The sequence below is a fragment of the Terrapene carolina genome, unplaced genomic scaffold (genome assembly GCF_002925995.2).
Source record: "Terrapene carolina triunguis isolate 2854851 unplaced genomic scaffold, T_m_triunguis-2.0 Scaffold88, whole genome shotgun sequence".
In the NCBI taxonomy this organism is placed as follows: Eukaryota; Metazoa; Chordata; order Testudines; family Emydidae; genus Terrapene; species Terrapene triunguis.
The window spans coordinates 474,973-488,869 of record NW_020664439.1 but is presented as its reverse complement, the minus strand read 5'-3'; the positions used below and the strand labels follow the sequence as shown (position 1 = coordinate 488,869).

At 48.1% G+C, this 13,897-nt stretch overlaps 1 protein-coding gene across 1 annotated transcript in view; it reads right to left on the bottom strand.

Annotated features, from left to right (window-relative positions):
- Window positions 1–9,417: 9,417 nt before the first annotated feature.
- The window catches only part of EHHADH (enoyl-CoA hydratase and 3-hydroxyacyl CoA dehydrogenase), a 47,688-nt gene continuing 43,208 nt past the window's right edge, over window positions 9,418–13,897 (bottom strand). The window contains exon 7 of the mRNA XM_026649978.2: window positions 9,418–12,119. Within this exon, the coding sequence (XP_026505763.1) occupies window positions 10,849–12,119 (1,271 nt within the window). The 3' untranslated portion in view covers window positions 9,418–10,848. The remainder of the gene's footprint in view (window positions 12,120–13,897) is intronic.

Genomic DNA, 13,897 nt, shown 5'->3' with positions numbered 1-13,897 from the left:
TTTAGAAGTCTCTGCTTTCCAGGGTGCAGTCCCCCATTCTGTAGTCCTGGCCAGAATTCCTTGTTCCTACGCGTATAACTCTGTATTGGGCAATTAACATGCATTTTGTTTGAATGGGCCCAGGTTACCAAGCAATCCAGATCGCTCTGTAAGACTTCCCTGTCCTTTTTGTTATTTACCAGTATATCTGTATCAATCTAAATATTATATAAATTTTGTATTTTTTTCTCTCTCTAGGATATATATTTAATATTTCTGCCAATACCCATGTACAGTTTTATTTATTTAGCATGATTTTTTCCCTTTGGAGAGACACCTCGAAACAGTGATATTACTGTAGTGTCTTGCAAGCAGTTGCTCAGAAAAATAAGGGACAGAATTGTATTAACTGCAAATTTTTATGATTTCTTGTTTAACTGTCTGTTTTATGCAGAAAGGCTATTTTTTCATATGTATTTTTCATGTGATATATCCATAGACTGTTGAAACAAGTTAAAATATTACTTCCTCAGAGTATTGCTTGTATTAATTTTGCAAAGGAATTTGTGTACAGAATATTTGCTTGTTCATTAATGACCTGAAAGTTCTTAATATTCCAACCACAAATTTTCTTTAAGGTGAAGTTAAAGTTTGCTTCTACCTTGAAAAGTGACTGTAAAAATGGCATTGTCTGGTTCCATATTCATGTGTTGAACTGGTTTCCCTATTAAATTTGCCGAATTTGCAAGTAAATTTTTTTTAAGGCTCCTCTGCTGAGCCGTGGCAGGCTGCAAGTTGGCTTGCCGTTAGAGGAGAAATCAGTGCCACCGTCTGTGTATTTTCTTAGGGTATGTCTACACTATGGGATTAATCCGAATTTACAGAATTCGAATTTTGGAAACAGATTGTATAAAGTTGAATGTTTGCGGCCACACTAAGCACATTAATTCGGCGGTGTGTGTCCATGTACCGGGGCTAGCGTCGATTTCCGGAGCGTTGCACTGTGGGTAGTTATCCCATAGCTATCCCATAGTTCCCGCAGTCTCCCCCGCCCACTGGAATTCTGGGTTGAGATCCCAGTGCCTGATGGGGCAAAAAACATTGTCGCAGGTGGTTCTGGGTACAGCCTCACCCCTCCCTCCATGAAAGCAACGGCAGACAACCATTTCGCGCCTTTTTTCCTGGGTGAACATAGCAGACGCCATACCACGGCAAGCATGGAGCCCGCTCAGCTCAAGACAGCAGTCATGAACATTGTAAACACCTCGCGCATTATTGTGCAGTTTATGCTGAACCAGGACCAGAAAAATGAGGCAAGGAGGAGGCGGCGACTGCAGCGCGGGAATGAGAGTGATGAGGACATGGACATGGGTCCCGACGCTTTGGAGATCATGTTGTTGATGGGGCAGGTTCTATCCGTGGAACGCCGATTCTGGGCCTGGGAAACAAGCACAGATTGGTGGGACCACATAGTGTTGCAGGTGTGGGACGATTCCCAGTGGCTGCAAAACTTTCGCATGCGTAAGGGCACTTTCATAGAACTTTCTGACTTGCTTTCCCCTGCCATGAAGCGCCAGAATACCAGGATGAGAGCAGCCCTCACAGTTGAGAAGTGAGTGGCGATAGCCCTGTGGAAGCTTGCAATGCCAGACAGCTACCGGTCAGTCGGGAATCAATTTGGAGTGGGCAAATCTACTGTGGGGGCTGCTGTCATGCAAGTAGCCAAAGCAATCATTGAGCTGCTGCTACGAAAGGTAGTGACACTGGGAAATGTGCAGGTCATAGTGGATGGCTTTGCTGCAATGGGATTCCCTAACTGTGGTGGGGCGATAGATGGAACCCATATCCCTATCTTGGCACCGGAGCACCAGGGTACCCAGTACATAAACCGCAAGGGTTACTTTTCAATGGTGCTGCAAGCACTGGTGGATCACAGGGGACGTTTCACCAACATCAACGTGGGCTGGCCGGGAAGGGTTCACGACGCTCGCGTCTTCAGGAACACTACTCTGTTTAAACGGCTGCAGCAAGGGACTTACTTCCCAGACCAGAAAATAACCGTTGGGGATGTTGAAATGCCTATAGTTATCCTTGGGGACCCAGCCTACCCCTTAATGCCATGGCTCATGAAGCCATACACAGGCAGCCTGGACAGGAGTCAGGCGCTGGTCAACTACAGGCTGAGCAAGTGCAGAATGGTGGTAGAATGTGCATTTGGCCGTTTAAAAGGTCGCTGGCGCACGTTACTGACTCGCTCAGACCTCAGCCAAACCAATATCCCCATTGTTATTGCTGCTTGCTGTGTGCTCCACAATCTCTGTGAGAGTAAGGGGGAGACCTTTATGGCGGGGTGGGAGGCTGAGGCAAATCGCCTGGCTGCTGGTTACGCGCAGCCAGACACCAGGGCGATTAGAAGAGCACACCAGGAAGCGTGGCGTATCAGAGAAGCTTTGAAAACCAGTTTCATGACTGGCCAGGCTACTGTGTGAAAGTTCTGTTTGTTTCTCCTTGATGAAAACCCGCCCCCTTTATTGACTCATTCTCTGTAGGCAACCCACCCTCCCCCTTCAATCACAGCTTGCTTTCAAAGGAAATAAAGTCACTATCATTTAAAAATCATGTATTCTTTATTAATTGATTATAAAAAGAGGGACAGAACTGACAAGGTAGCCCGGGTGGGGTTTGGGAGGAGGATCGGAGGGAAGGAAAAGGCCACTAAAAAAAGGTTAAAACAATGACAGCCTTTTGCTTGGGCTGTCCACTGTGGTGGAATGGGAGGGTGCACGGAGCCTCCCCCCCACCCCGCGTTCTTACACGTCTGGGTGAGGAGGCTATGGAACATGGTGAGGGAGGAGGAGGGTTATACAGGGGCTGTAGCACCAGTCTGTGATCCTGCTGCCGTTCCTGAAGCTCCACCAGACGCCGGAGCATGTCTGTTCGCTCACGCAGCAGCCCCAGTGTTGCTTCCTGCCGCCACCTCTCATCTCGAGCGTCCCTTCTGTCCTCACGTTGGTCCCTCCTGTCCTCACGTTCACTGGCATCTTTCCTATACTTTGAAACCGTGTCCTTCCACTCATTCAGATGAGCTCTTTCATTGCGGGTGGATTCCATGATTTCCGCAAACATCTCGTCTCGCGTCCTCTTTTTCCGACGCCTTATCTGAGATAGACTTCGGGACGGTGGAGGGAGGCTTGAAAAATTTGCAGCTGCTGGAGGGAGGGAAAAAAGGAGAGAATTTTTTAAAAAGATACATTTTACAGAACAATGCTTATACTCTTTCACGGTGAACAACACTATTCACATTACATAGCACAGGTGATTTCTGTGCAAGGTCGCATTTTGCCTCTTAATATTGAGTGCCTGTGGCTTTGCTGCTAGAGATCACAGATGCAGGTCCAGGCAACAGAATTCGGCTTGCATGTGGCCATGGTAAGCCATTGTCTTTTGGCTTCTGCGCCCTCCTTTCCCACATACCAAGCAAAGCCCGTTGAGTGCTGCGGTTTTCCTGTTAACCTTCAGCAGCAGAAAACAAACTAACCCCCCCCCCACCCCGCATCCAATTCTCTGGGATGATCGCTTTATCCCTCCCGCCACTGCGTGGCTGGTATCAGGGAAGTTCCCTGCTACCCACACGTGAAAAGCTCAGCGCCAATCCCCCCTCCCCCCCGCGCTTGGCTTACTACAGGGAAGGATTTCTTTTCAGCCACAGGCAAACAGCCCAGTAGAAAGGGCCACCTCTGTCCCCTTAATTAATTCCCGTATTTCAACCAGGTTACCATGAGCGATATCACTCTCCTGAGGATTACACAGCGAGATAAAGAACGGATGTTGCTTGAATGCCAGCAAACACCGGGACCATACACTGCCAGGCTTTGTCATGCAATGATACCAGATTACTTGCTACTAGCATGGCGTGGTCAAGTGTCCTACCATGGAGGACGGAATAAGGCTGCACTGCCCAGAAACCTTCTGCCAAGGCTTTTGGAGTACCTCCAGGAGAGCTTCATGGAGATGTCCCTGGAGAATTTCCGCTCCATCCCCAGACATGTTAACAGACTTTTCCAGTAGCTGTACTGGCCACGAATGCATCCCAAGTCCTTAGGGCAAATTAATCATTAAAAAATACTTGCTTTTAAACCATGTTTTATATTTTAAAAGGTAAACTCACCTGAGGTCCCTTCCATGGGGTCATGGTCTTGGGTACTGGCTTGGGAGGGTACTTCACTCAGGCTGAGAAAAAGATCCTGGCTGTTGGGGAGAACGGAGTGCTGTGTGCTCTCCGCAAGCTTGTCCTCCTCCTCCTCCCCATCCGCAGAATCCTCAGGTGTGGCTGATGAGATTACCCCCGCCTCGGAATCCACGGTCAGAGGTGGGGTAGTGGTGGCGGCCCCCCCTAGAATTGCATGCAGCTCAGCGTAGAAGCGGCATGTCTGCGGCTCTGACCCGGAGCGACCGTTTGCCTCCTTTGTTTTCTGATAGGCTTGTCTGAGCTCCTTGACTTTCACGCAGCACTGCTCTGAGTCCCTATTGTGGCCTCTCTCCATCATGCCCTTGGAGATTTTTTCAAAAGTTTTGGCATTTCGTCTTTTCGAACGAAGTTCTGCTAGCACTGAATCCTCTCCCCATATAGCGATCAGATCCAGTACCTCCCATACGGTCCATGCTGGTGCTCTTTTTCAATTATCGGCCTGCATGGTTACCTGTGCTGATGAGCTCTCTATGGTCACCTGTGCTGTCCTGTGCTGGGCAAACAGGAAATAAAATTCAAATGTTTGCGGGGCTTTTCCTCTCTACCTGGCCAGTGCATCCGAGTTCAGATTGCTGTCCAGAGTGGTCACAATGGTGCACTGTGGGATAGCTCCCGGAGGTCAATACCATTGAATTGCGGCCACACTAACCCTAATTCGAAATGACAGTATCGATTTTGGCACTACTCCGCTCGTCAGGGAGGAGTACAGAAATCGATTTTAAGAGCCCTTTATTTTGAAATAAATGGCTTCATTGTGTGGACGGGAGCAGGGTTAATTCGATTTAACGTTGCTAAATTCGAATTAAACTCATAGTGTAGACCAGGCCTTAGCGTAACTTGTTTTTGCACTATATACCCCAGTCCTTGAACAGAGGTGGTCAAACAACACCCAGGCAAATCCCTCTTTCTGAAATTTCAGCCAAAACACCAATGCCCAGTTCCCAGGGATCAACATTGCCCCAAAACTCTGTACAAATCAGAGAGATCAAAGCAAAGAGCAACCTAGCACACTACTTTCAACAGTTCCCCAAAAAGAAACTACCCCACAAAACTAACAACAATGCAGCCTGTCTTCAAAGACTGAACAGGGCTCCCATTCTAAGAGAAAAACTTGTAACCATCTGGTGACTAAAACTCAGTGGCGGATGCAGCCTGCCATTTCAATGGGTGCATTCCTGCTCCACGGGCACCACCTCCTCCTCCTCGCCACTAAATGCCCACAGCAGCACCTTCTGCCCCCACCCTAATCCTGACCTGGTGAGGATGGGAGGCCCTGTGGGAGAGGCTGGAGAGTGAGCCTGCCCTGCACTCTCCCTGTAGCAGCGGCTCCAACCCCTGTGCCAGGTTGCATCACCCAGAGCGGGGAACTGGGCCCAACCCCGTGAGACAAGAGCCCCTGCTGCAGGGTTTCTGTGGATGAAGCTGCACCCTTGAACTGCTAAAGCTGCCCTTGCTCCCACCATACCATATTAACTGACATCCCCACAAACTCACCCTAGCTGGTCAGATTTCTTTTAATATCTGGAAGAAAATATAAAATCATTGCAGATAAAGTTTTCAAGTGACACAAAGACTGGTAGCAAGTGATAAATAACAATCAAGACAGGTCAGAGTGATCTGGATTGCTTGGTAGTCTGCGCGCAACTAAACAGCTTGCATTTTAAAAGGCAGGTCAGAACGTTGTGCATACTTATAGGATGGGGAATTGTATCCTGGAAAGCAGAGACTTTGTGGAAGAGTCTTAGGGGTTATTGTGGATTACTAACCAAACAAACTACCAAGAGATGTGATGGATTCTCCATGACTGGAGTATTTAAATCAAGATTGGATGTCTCTCTAAAACAGGGGTCGGCAACATTTGGCACGCGGCTCGCCAGGGTAAGCACCCTGGCGGGCCAGGCCAGTTTATTTACCTGCTGACGCGGCAGGTTCGGCCGGTCGTGGCCCCCACTGGCCGCGGTTCGCCGTCCCGGGCCAATGGGGGCGGCGGGAAGCCGCAGCCAGCACATCACTCACCCGCGCCGCTTCCCGCACTCCCCATTGGCCCGGGACAGCGAACCTTCCATTTCAGGTGCAAGACACTCATCTTCAGCCTGCCTTTTGCTAGTACACAGGGCACACAAAATAAAATGTAATTAAATTTAAAAAATCCTTACAGTCTTCCATCTGAGGACAGGAAGAAAGTACCACACATATGGCCAGTGGGGGCCGCGATCAGCCGAACCTGCCGCGTCAGCAGGTAAATAAACTGGCCCGGCCCGCTAGGGTGCTTACCCTGGCAAGCCGCGTGCCAAACGTTGCCGACCCCTGCTCTAAAAGATACATTTGACAAGTACAGGGCTCCTTTTGGTGGGCTCAGTGCAAGAACTTTTCATGGCGTTGTTATATAGAAGGTCAGACTAGAGGGTTAAATTGTCCTTTTGGGTCTGAACTGTCTCTTGTGCACGTGTACACACACGCTGAAATTGAGGGTGTGTGGATGGAAAAAAGGGGAGGGAAAGTGCAGAACCAGGAATGTACTTGACATCTCCGCTCCTCGGGCACTATGGAGCTCTCCATAGCAAGGCTAGAAATCTTCAGGAGAGGATTGCAGGGTATCTCCATGGTTGTTTCATTGAGATCTCTCAGGAGGATTCAAGGGACATCCCTGTGTACATAACACAGTGCTCTGCATGGCCCCCTCTGCATAACTCCAGAGGGGAATGAGAAGCAGATAGTAACTCTACTTCTCTTGGTTGTACCACTACCTCTTCTAGCACAAGTAAATTAATGAAAAGTTGAAAGCTGTGTCCTGCTAATTTGGGGGCACCATCCCTATAATGGAAAATTTATTTACACACTTATCTGAGGATCCTTCCCCTGCACCAGGCTCACCTGTGCTTGACTACCAGCACTGACTGGACTATGCTGGAGTCAAAAACAGGTCCTGGCTCACTGTGCAGCTGGATCCCCTGGTCACCTGTCCCCCATACTCCTCCTCCTCACGGTTCAGAACAGGGGCCTGTGACTCGGGCTCCTTGAAGATATCCACAGTGGTGTGCAGGCTGCTGGTGGTGTCTCCTCCAAGACTGGCATGCAACTCTTTGTAAAAGAGGCAGGTCTGCGGCTCTGCTCTGGATTGACTGTTGGTCTCCCTGGCCCTCTGGTATGCCTGCTGCAATTTTTTGGCCTTCACACAGCACTGCTGCAGGTCCTTGGTGTAACCCTTCCACTGCATCCTCCAAGCATGCGAAGCTGTTCCTGCACAGCCTCTTCTCTCCACCGGCTCAGGATATCCAATTTCTCCTGTCTACTCCAAGCAGGAGCGTGTCTGGAGCATGTAGCCAGCACGGTCAGCTGCGCATAACAATGGAGAGCAGATAGAGGTGTGCTCACCAAGCTGGACAACCAGGAAAAGGCATTTAAAAAATTTGTGGGGGTTTTAAAGGTGGGGGGAGGTGGGCTTTGGTCTATGTAACTCCTGGGCAGCAGAGCTCACAGTTGTGACCAGAGCAGGCAGTATCAGGTATTGAGGGACAGCTGCTGGAGTACTGTTAGTGCACAGATAAGTAATGCAATATCTACACTTGTGCTACATCAACCTCTGTACGTCAACCATGGCTCAACGCCACATGGGGAGGTGGTGTTACTATGGCTGTGTAATGGGGCACTTACATTGGTGGGAGATAAATTTAAGTGTAGACACATGCACAATTAGGTCAATACAAGGTGGCTTACGTTGACCTAATTTTGTAATGTAGACCAGTCCTAAGAAACTCCACAAACCTCAGCACCTTCCATTTCAGGTGCAAGACACTCATCTTCAGCCTGCCTTTTGCTAGTACACAGGGCACACAAAATAAAATGTAATTAAATTTAAAAAATCCTTACAGTCTTCCATCTGAGGACAGGAAGAAAGAACCACACATATGGCAGCTGCTAGTTATAGCTCTCAATGTACTGCTGGTAGTGTTCAGACCAGAGGTCGGCAACCTTTGAGAAGTGATATGCCAACTCTTCATTAATTTAAGGTTGCACGTGCCAGTAAAAGGTTTTGCGTGCCAGACTAGCAGCGCGGGCAGCAGACAGAACCCCAGACTGGCAGTGGGCTGAGCCGCTCATCCCGCTGCCGGTCTGGGATTCCGTCCGCTGGCCCCGCTCAGTCCGGGTTCCGTCCATCCAGGTCGGCAGCGGGCTGAGCGGGGCCGGCGGCCGGGACCCCAGCTGGTAAGGGGCCAGCGGCCAGAACCCAAGACCGGCAGCGGATTGAGCGGCTCATTCTGCTGCTGGTCTGGGGTTCCGTAATTCAGGCCGACAGTGGGCGGAGCGGGCCGGCGGCCAGGACCCCGGCTGGCGGCAGTGTTCCACTAAAAATCAGCTCGCGTGCCCCCTTTGGCACACATGCCGCAGATTGCCAACCCCTGGTTCAGACCATGGAGATGTGCGGGGCATATAAATCCGAATAGAACAATGGGAGCTGCTGAGTACTCAGGACTTTTGAAAATGTCTTAGGAGTCTACCTTTACACTCCAATTTTGAAAATCTTGGCTGTAGTTTCTTGACCAGGGCCAATGTTTGGGCTCTTCAGGTTTGTACATTCATACTATTATGCTTGATTAGCCAAAACTAGAAGATTGCACATTTGGTAGCTTGCGTAGGCTGAGCACGTTGCATGCACCAGGCACTTATTGCATCTCTCCATTCCCCCCACAAACTCCCTGTGTGCCGGCCCCTCCTATTTCAGGAACTCCCTGCAGCCTATTCCCTCATGCCAGGGGCTCTGTCACCCATTCCCACCTCCACTATGTGCTAGAGGTGCAGTGTTACCTTTCCAGTCTCCCTCTCCTACCAGGAACTCTGTATGTCCCCTATTTCTCCCTCCATTATTATTTCTTTTCTTTCTTTGTAGGAGATAAGTCATTCAGGATGTCAATGTTTTAAAACTCTCTGCCCTCCCTCCCAATAGCTGACATGGGGTGCATTGCTATGCTGGAAGGTGTTGATGGCTACCATCAACTGGTTCTTTTATCTATAGACAATCACAGGTGGATGAAGCTGTTGGGTCTGCTAACCTGATGCCAGGGTCTCTGTGGGTGTCTACCACCAGGAAACTGACCTGCAAGACCCCGATATCTGCTACAACTGAGCAAAAAAGTGACCAGTGTACATATGGGAGAACAATGCAGCAACACCTGATAATACAATGTAGGTGATGACAGAAAATGAAAATCAGCTTTATTAAAAATTAATGAAACAAAGCAGAGTTTGATTTCAGATATGGCTTTTCCTAAGAAGAGAATGTGTTTGTTCTGGAGCCACCAGGCTCACCTGCCAGCGACTGGGAGCTGTGCTCTTTGCACAAGAGCAAGAGGAGTCCTTACCCCGCAGGGCCAAGTTCAGAAAAGCAAATATTTCTCTTCCTTGTTCTTTTATCTGCTGGAGACTTCCTTCCATGCCTGCAGCACAACTCCTATCTGCAGAGCTCTTGAGCCCATTTACTTTCCATGGTGCCCTTTGTACACCTGAAACACTGAAGTGCCACAAAAAGGCTTTTCTCCTGTCACTTGTAGTGCACAAGGCCCTCCATGCCTTCTACGCTCAGCAGCTGCCAGCAGTCAGGCTAGAAAAGCAGGTGAGGAGTTCTGGGAATACACATACACTCCCTCTTGGAGAGGAGGCACTTTTGTCTGGAGGAAGAGGTTGGAGGGCAGGGGCAATGCTAAGGAAGGAGCGGGAAAGGATGTGATCTTCCAGCCACTAGCTAATGAGCAGGTCATAGTCTTCTGTGACTGTGCTGTGTTTATTAGTGTTATTTTGGGGGTGGAGGTAGGTGCTGAGTGCTATCCCTTGATGCTAGCTCTGGATGCTCTCTTCACTGCATCACAATTTACTTCCAAAATGCACGGTTCCATTTTGTACCATTCTCCACTCCCTCCAGCCAATCCAAAACCCCACAAATGTGCACTCCGTGAAGAGACCATTATCTGGGACAGTCTAATCTGTTCCCTTTGGGAGGGGAAGGTTCATCATGTAAATGAATCCTTAGTAAACTGGATGGTTCCCAGGTGGCTCTCCCATGGGGACTAGTTCCTTCGGTTTGCCTTTGGTCACTAGAGGGTTCTGTGGCAGCAACAAGAGGAGATCTGTAGCTGCTGGGAGGCAGAGCTAGGTGAGGATACCTGTCTGCAGTGAATCTTCACTGGCTCTGTCTCCCCGAGCCAGGACCCCCGGCCTACCCTCCCACTTTCAACTGTCTCACGAGCTGCCAGGTGTTGCTCCCTCCCTCACCAGAGGAATGACAAGAGGCAGGCAGTTAAGAACACCAGCTGTTAGGATCCAGCAGTCGGGTGAGTGCAGCTTGTCAGGGAACAGCCAGCCAGAAGGGGTCTCCTACTGGCAGCTTGAGGGCGTGTGTGGTGCACTAGTGAGGTGGGAGGGATGGGTGCATTGTGAGCAGGGAAAGGAAAGTGACAACAACTACCATTAGAGAGAGTAGTTACTCCGCTCAACTGAGCCAGACATTATTCTTCAACCTGCTGTGCTTTGGGTTTGATTGGAACAGACATCACTGATTATGGCAGTGAGAGATGCTTGTCACCACGAGACAAGTGGCTGAACGTGTAGAGTAGGCTGCAGGGACATCACAGCTTACTGCTCTGGTGTCCTGCATGGGACATCCACTCCTTCAATGGAGGGTTTCCCACGAACACCAATTTCTTCAGAAAAGCACTGGGTTGCATTCTGGGAATGTCAGAATGGGCCTCAGAATATTTTTGCAGTTTAGCCAGAATGCGAGGTAACCCGATGGTAGAAGCGTAAAACATGGGGCCACCTCTGTGCTTTGGCCATCCGTAGCCATGGATGTAGATTACATCAATATCTTCTGGGGCAGAAGCTATTCCATCATCTAAGATCTGGAAGCCCTCATTGATGAGGGTATACAGACAGCGCTCCAGGATTTCCTCCTCGTCTATGAAGCGTGCCTTAATATGATGGGAATCTCTATACCCAATCAGGAAATTGTGAAGCCATGGATCTGGATTAGCTATTCTAGCCCCAGGTTTCTCATATTGGTACCAGCCCATGCCAGTCTTCTGGCCATACCTTCCATTCTCACATAGAAGATCAGGCAGTGGGCTGTATCTCCTCCTGCCACGCAAGCGAGCAGGAGTTCCTGGAGCCAGTTCGGGTCCAGTCAGGCCCTGCCCTTTCCGAGATCTCCAGCCCACATCAAGCCCAGCAAGATCTGACATTCGGAAAGGCCCCATATTGAAACCAAATCCCTCTAGAGCTTGATCTACTTCTTCTGGTTTACATCCTTCTTCTAGCAGAAAAACTGCCTGTTCAGCATAAGGAGTCATCATTCTGTTCCCAACAAATCCAAAGCAATTCCCTACTACAACCCCTATTTTGCCTATAGTTTTGGCTAAACCCATGGCGGTGGCAATGGTGATGGGCGATGTGTGACGACCACGGATTATTTCTAACAGCTTCATTACATGGGCAGGTGAGAAGAAGTGAGTACCAATGACCTGGTGAGGGCGACTTGTGGCTGAAGCAATCTCATCAATATCCAGGGCGGAGGTGTTAGTGCACAAGAAGGTCCCTGGCTTGCAGATTGCTGACAACTTATGGAAGATCTCCTTCTTCAGTGCCATGTCCTCAAACACAGCCTCAATAACTAGATCTGCATCCTGTAACACACCGAAGTCCAGAGTGAACTGGAGAAGGGCGGGATCACAGGCATCGGGGCATTGGCCAATCCACTGCATTTTTGAAGCTTCATGTTCTAGAAGGGATGTCACAGCTCTTACTCCTACCTCCAGCTGCTTCTGATCCTGCTCTAGAGCTACTACAGACATCTTGGCCTTCACCAGAGAAGTCACAATGCCTTGGCCCATTGTTCCCAGCCCTAGTGATAAAAGCAAGAGAGAAACAGAGACTGTAAGTACTAGGAATTGTTAAGTACACCTCTGCAAATGGGCTCCTTTGGTACTCCAGCACACAAAGCAGGTCTCTGTGCAAATACACAGGGGAGTGTAGATGGAGAAAAAGTAAATGGAAAACTGGGGGAAAAGCAACATTTTAATTCAGTCTTTGAGTAATTTAAGTCGGTTCTCCAATTCATACATTATAATATGGGAGCTAGCTGGAGCAGGGCAGTAGAAATCAGGAAACCTGGATTCTATTTGCAGCGCTGCCACTGACTTCCAGTGTGACCCTTTGCAAGGCACTTTTGAGTACCTAAATTCTCCAGCTGTAAATTAGGGCTATAGAACTTTTATCTATTTTTGGAACATGCATGCAGAAAACTGTCATACATAAGCAAGAGGAAACAAACAAGAGTTTAACCCTAGTGAAGTACAGAACTTGATCTTCCGGACCCTGTGCTATGCGGAATTTCAAACTCTAGAAATGGAATTTGGCATTTGATTTAAAATTAGAATATCAGTCAGGCAAATCATTAATTGTTACTGATACTCTTTCTAGAGTTTATGATGTAACCAATGTAATTGAAGAGGAAGATGTGGTACATGTAGATGTATTTAAAAATTGTTTCCTATATCAGAAAGAGTATGGGAAGAAATTGTACAAGCAACTAGACAGAATGAGAATTTACAAAAGATTATTACAGCTATTGAAAAAGGATATAATAAAGTGATACTGAAGCCATATAATCAACTTATTAAAGACTTTTCAGTAATTGAAAATTGAAGGAATTCTGTTTAAAGGCAATAGGGTAGTAATTCCTTTAGTGGTAACAGCAGAGATGTTGAAACACATACATGAGGGACATTTAGACACAGAAAAAAGTAAAGGTAGAGAAAGAGAAAGCGAGGTTCTGTATTGACCACAAATGAACCAAAATATAGAGGTTTACATAAAAGAAAGTGACATACGTCAAAAATATAGAAATGCTCAGTCTAAACAGCCTATGACATTTATTCTAGAAAACAAGACTTTGGTCTAAATAGGTTTCAATCTATTTGAATATAAAGGACATGCTTATGTTATAGTTTTTGATTATTTTTTGTATTTTCCTGAAATAGCTATACTAGAAAACACTTGTGCCAAACAATTCATTAATAAAATTAAATCAGTTTTTGCATGGGATTCTCAATGTGGTAAAGATTGATAATGGACTTCAACAGTCAAGAGTTTAAGTTTTGCCATAGCATATGATTTCAAACATATTACATCAAGTCCAGGTTACCCACAATCTGCTGGGCTAACTGAAAATGCTGTTAAAATAATACAAATATTACAACAAAAGTTAAATTTGGGGAATGCGAAGGATCCTCCAAAGGACAAGCTGAAGGAGCAACTAGATGGGTAGGAGGAGAACCAGGTGAAGACAGAGTCCTGAGAGCTAAGGAAGGACAAAATTTCAAGAAGAGCATGGTTGATTGTGCTGAAGGAGTCTGACAGGTCAAGGAGGAGAAGGATGGGGTACTGGTTCTGAGCTTTGGCTAGGAAAAAGTCATTACAGACTTTGGTGAGAGCAGTTTCAATGGGGTGCAAGGGGTGGAAGCCAGATTGGAGAGGGTCTAGGATGGGGTGGGCAAACTACGGCCCACGGGATTGCCATCATGGCTTTGGATCCGGCCCGTGGGATTGCCAGCCCCGTGGCGCAGCGGGGCTAAGGCAGGCTCCCTATTTCCCTGGCCCTGCGCCGCTCCCGGAAGCGGC